This window comes from Alexandromys fortis, unplaced genomic scaffold (assembly GCF_014885135.2).
Source record: "Alexandromys fortis isolate MF-2015 unplaced genomic scaffold, M_Fortis_MF-2015_v1.1 scaffold_2500, whole genome shotgun sequence".
NCBI classification, from domain to species: Eukaryota; Metazoa; Chordata; class Mammalia; order Rodentia; family Cricetidae; genus Alexandromys; species Alexandromys fortis.
The window spans coordinates 793-3,821 of NW_026070364.1; the positions used below are offsets into that span (position 1 = coordinate 793).

The 3,029-nt window shown below is 54.8% G+C and overlaps 1 protein-coding gene across 1 annotated transcript; it reads left to right on the forward strand.

Annotated features, from left to right (window-relative positions):
• The first annotated feature begins 382 nt into the window (after positions 1 to 382).
• Positions 383 to 2,790, forward strand: LOC126496299 (3-methyl-2-oxobutanoate dehydrogenase [lipoamide] kinase, mitochondrial-like). Its single transcript, XM_050133832.1, has 8 exons — positions 383 to 482; positions 1,066 to 1,436; positions 1,558 to 1,626; positions 1,701 to 1,811; positions 2,069 to 2,116; positions 2,192 to 2,311; positions 2,392 to 2,490; positions 2,649 to 2,790. The coding sequence occupies exons 2-8, from the start codon at positions 1,242 to 1,244 to the stop codon at positions 2,724 to 2,726; spliced, it is 720 nt and encodes a 239-aa protein (XP_049989789.1). The 5' UTR covers positions 383 to 482; positions 1,066 to 1,241; the 3' UTR covers positions 2,727 to 2,790.
• Positions 2,791 to 3,029: the final 239 nt, after the last annotated feature.

Here is a 3,029-nt window from a genome sequence, read left to right on the forward strand (position 1 = left end):
TTTTGCCAATAACAAAATTAGAGCACTGAGAAACTAGCTAACTTTCCTCGGGTGTTAAGGGAGCTGAGGGGAGTTTGAACCAGGCAGACCATGAGTGAGTTAGCAGCTTAAAGGATGGGACCTTAGAGAAACAGGTCGATCTATTCTGTACACATCTAAGGGCTTTTCCTGTTCTCTAGCACTTTGCCCTCAGGGAGCTTATTTTATAGAACATAGGGTAGAGTCGATGATAAGTCACTGGTAACTTTGGGACCACCGGAGGGAGCTAAACTACTTATCTGAAGGGGTTAGGGGATAGCCTGGTGGGCAGGAGCCCACGCGAGTCCTAGTGGCCAAACTACAACTCCCAGGAGGCACTGGGCACACACAGCCCGCGCGATGTTACAACGGAGGAGGGCGCAGGCGAGCTCGGCTAGCCGGGCAGGTCGACTGCCGCGGCGGTTCCGCTCGGACCCCGGCCCGGCCCAGCGTCTGGCCTCGCGGTAAGTGGAGTAACTAGTGCAGAACCCCTCCAGCAGACGCTCGGCAGCACACGTCCTCAGCCTCCACTCTGCGCGGGAGTGCGCATGGGCGGGGGCTGGCATCTACCATATGGGGGGACCCTGGCCGGACTAAGTGACCCAGAGGAGGGGAGCTCCGATGGGGAACTCTGGGACTGCAGCTTTGCTGCATGCACCCTGTTCTCCCATACGCTATGCGTGTAAGCAGGCGCGTCTTTAAGGGCTCGGGTCCAGTAAAGCCGATTAGGGGCCAGATCCACCCCCTGAATGGGGTGGTCCAGAACCTGAGGGAGCTGAGGAGAGGTTTTACGGCTAGAGTGGACTGGAGATTACTCCACCCGCTGACCTGAGCGCGCACACACGCCGTCAGGTTAAGTTTCACATAGAAGAGTAGGGCACCCTGAGAGTGTTGTCCAACCTCGGCTCGGCCTGAGTGTCTGGGGACATGGTGGTTGTAAGGGCTGGGCAAGATTGTCTAGGTCTAAGGATACTGGCGTGCACTTGGAGAAATAGTGCAAGCCATCTGGATTCGGATCCTTACCACTGACTTCTGCCACTCCAATAGATGGAAGCTGTCGTGCCGGCGCTGAGCAAGTCAGCATCCTCGAAGGACCGACATCCCTGAATTCTGAGAAAAGCCCTACACACTCTTTGCTTCGCTTGGGGGGGGGGGTCACTACTGCGTGTCGGGTCCTCCCTCAGCCCTGTAGTGGCAGCCTAGTTCAACAAAGAAACAGGACAATGATACTGACATTTGTGCTGGGCAGTGGCCCTTGGAGAGGGCCTTCACTCCGGCCCCTCTTGGGGTCCTCACTGTCACTCAGGACTCGCTCAACATCAGCCACCGATACACACCATGTAGAGCTGGCCAGGGAGCGCTCCAAGACGGTCACCTCCTTTTACAACCAGTCAGCCATTGACGTGGCAGCAGAGAAGGTATGAGGTCTGGGTGATTAGCAGAAGGGAAGCTGGGATAAGTCTTCAGGGAAAGGGTTGAGCTAATGTGGGGTTGGCGGGTCTTGAATGTCTGGTGCTCAAAGTCCACCTTCCCTTTTAGCCCTCAGTCCGCCTCACTCCCACCATGATGCTCTATTCTGGCCGCTCACAGGACGGCAGCCACCTTCTGGTAAGGCTCTCTCTTTCCTCTCTGCTCCAGAAACTCTAGCCAGCTGCTTAGGCCCTCCCCTCTTTTTCTTACAGAAAAGTGGCCGCTACTTGCAGCAGGAGTTACCAGTGAGGATTGCTCACCGCATCAAGGGCTTCCGCAGCCTTCCTTTCATCATTGGTTGCAATCCCACCATACTGCACGTGGTAAGGTAGAGGGGACTTTATCAGTATACACACTGCCCGAGAGGCAGATGGGGAGCCCCGGCCTGCTGAAAGGTATCAGGTCCAGATGGGACTAAGCCTCGGGACATCAGAGGCGGAGACTACCTGATCAGTGGGTACTGGAAGGGTCTGGGGGCTTGGACCTTGCTAATTGAGTTGGGTGGTGATCCCTATGGGTAACTGTTTTCTACTCAAGTGTCTGTGGCAGCTCCGTGAATTCCCATACTTATTCCACGCAGCATGAGCTATATATCCGGGCCTTCCAGAAGCTGACAGACTTCCCTCCGGTGAGGCTGGGTTGAGCAGGGTGAGGGGCCAAGGTCAGGGTTGGACCACTATGCTTAGGACTCTGTGACCTGCAGATCAAGGACCAGGCAGATGAGGCCCGGTACTGCCAGCTGGTGCGACAGCTGCTGGATGACCACAAGGACGTGGTCACTCTGTTAGCCGAGGGGCTTCGTGAGAGCCGGAAACACATAGAGGTCAGAGGCAATGGAGAATGGGCCCGCTGAAGTAGGAGGGTTGAGAGGGGACAGAGGTTTCACAGGCCCCCTCTTTCTAGGATGAAAAGCTGGTCCGGTACTTCCTGGACAAGACTCTGACTTCAAGACTAGGGATCCGCATGCTGGCTACCCATCACCTGGCGCTGCATGAAGACAAGGTGGAGCTGACCCCAAGACTGACCCGAGAGTGGGGGGTGGGCACGTAAGGGGCCGGGGGTGAGCTTTGGGGCTGCCCTGGCATTCCTGAGATTGTGGGTGTTTGGCAGCTGAGGTGGGGTGGGGTTTTGCTAGTTTTGACTTTCTTCTTTCCTGCCAGCCTGATTTTGTGGGCATCATCTGTACTCGTCTGTCACCAAAGAAGATTATCGAAAAATGGGTGGATTTTGCCAGGTAAGGCTAGAATGGTGCAGGGGGTAGATGTCTCAGGGTCAACAAAAATGTCGGTCTGAGTCTTTGTATGGTCTAGGGCAAGGTTTTTTTCTTTTTTTTTTCTTCTTGAGACAGGGTTTCTCTATGTAGCCTTAGCTGTTCTTGGCTGTCCTAGAATTTGCTCTCTAGACCTCACAGAGATCTGCCTGCCGCTGCCTCCCAAGTGCTGGAATTAAAGGTGTGCATTACCACTGCCTGGCTTGTTTTGCTTTTTTTGTTTGTTTGTTTGTTTGTTTTTCGAGACAGGGTTTCTCTGTGGTTTTGGAGC

Bases quoted from the DNA above. Each gene is read 5' to 3' on its own strand.
- LOC126496299 (XM_050133832.1), top strand. From the start codon at position 1,242: ATGATACTGACATTTGTGCTGGGCAGTGGCCCTTGGAGAGGGCCTTCA. The intron at 1,812-2,068 runs GTAAGGTAGAGG...TATTCCACGCAG, and splicing joins ATCCCACCATACTGCACGTG to CATGAGCTATATATCCGGGC. The intron at 2,491-2,648 runs GTGGAGCTGACC...CTTTCCTGCCAG, and splicing joins TGGCGCTGCATGAAGACAAG to CCTGATTTTGTGGGCATCAT.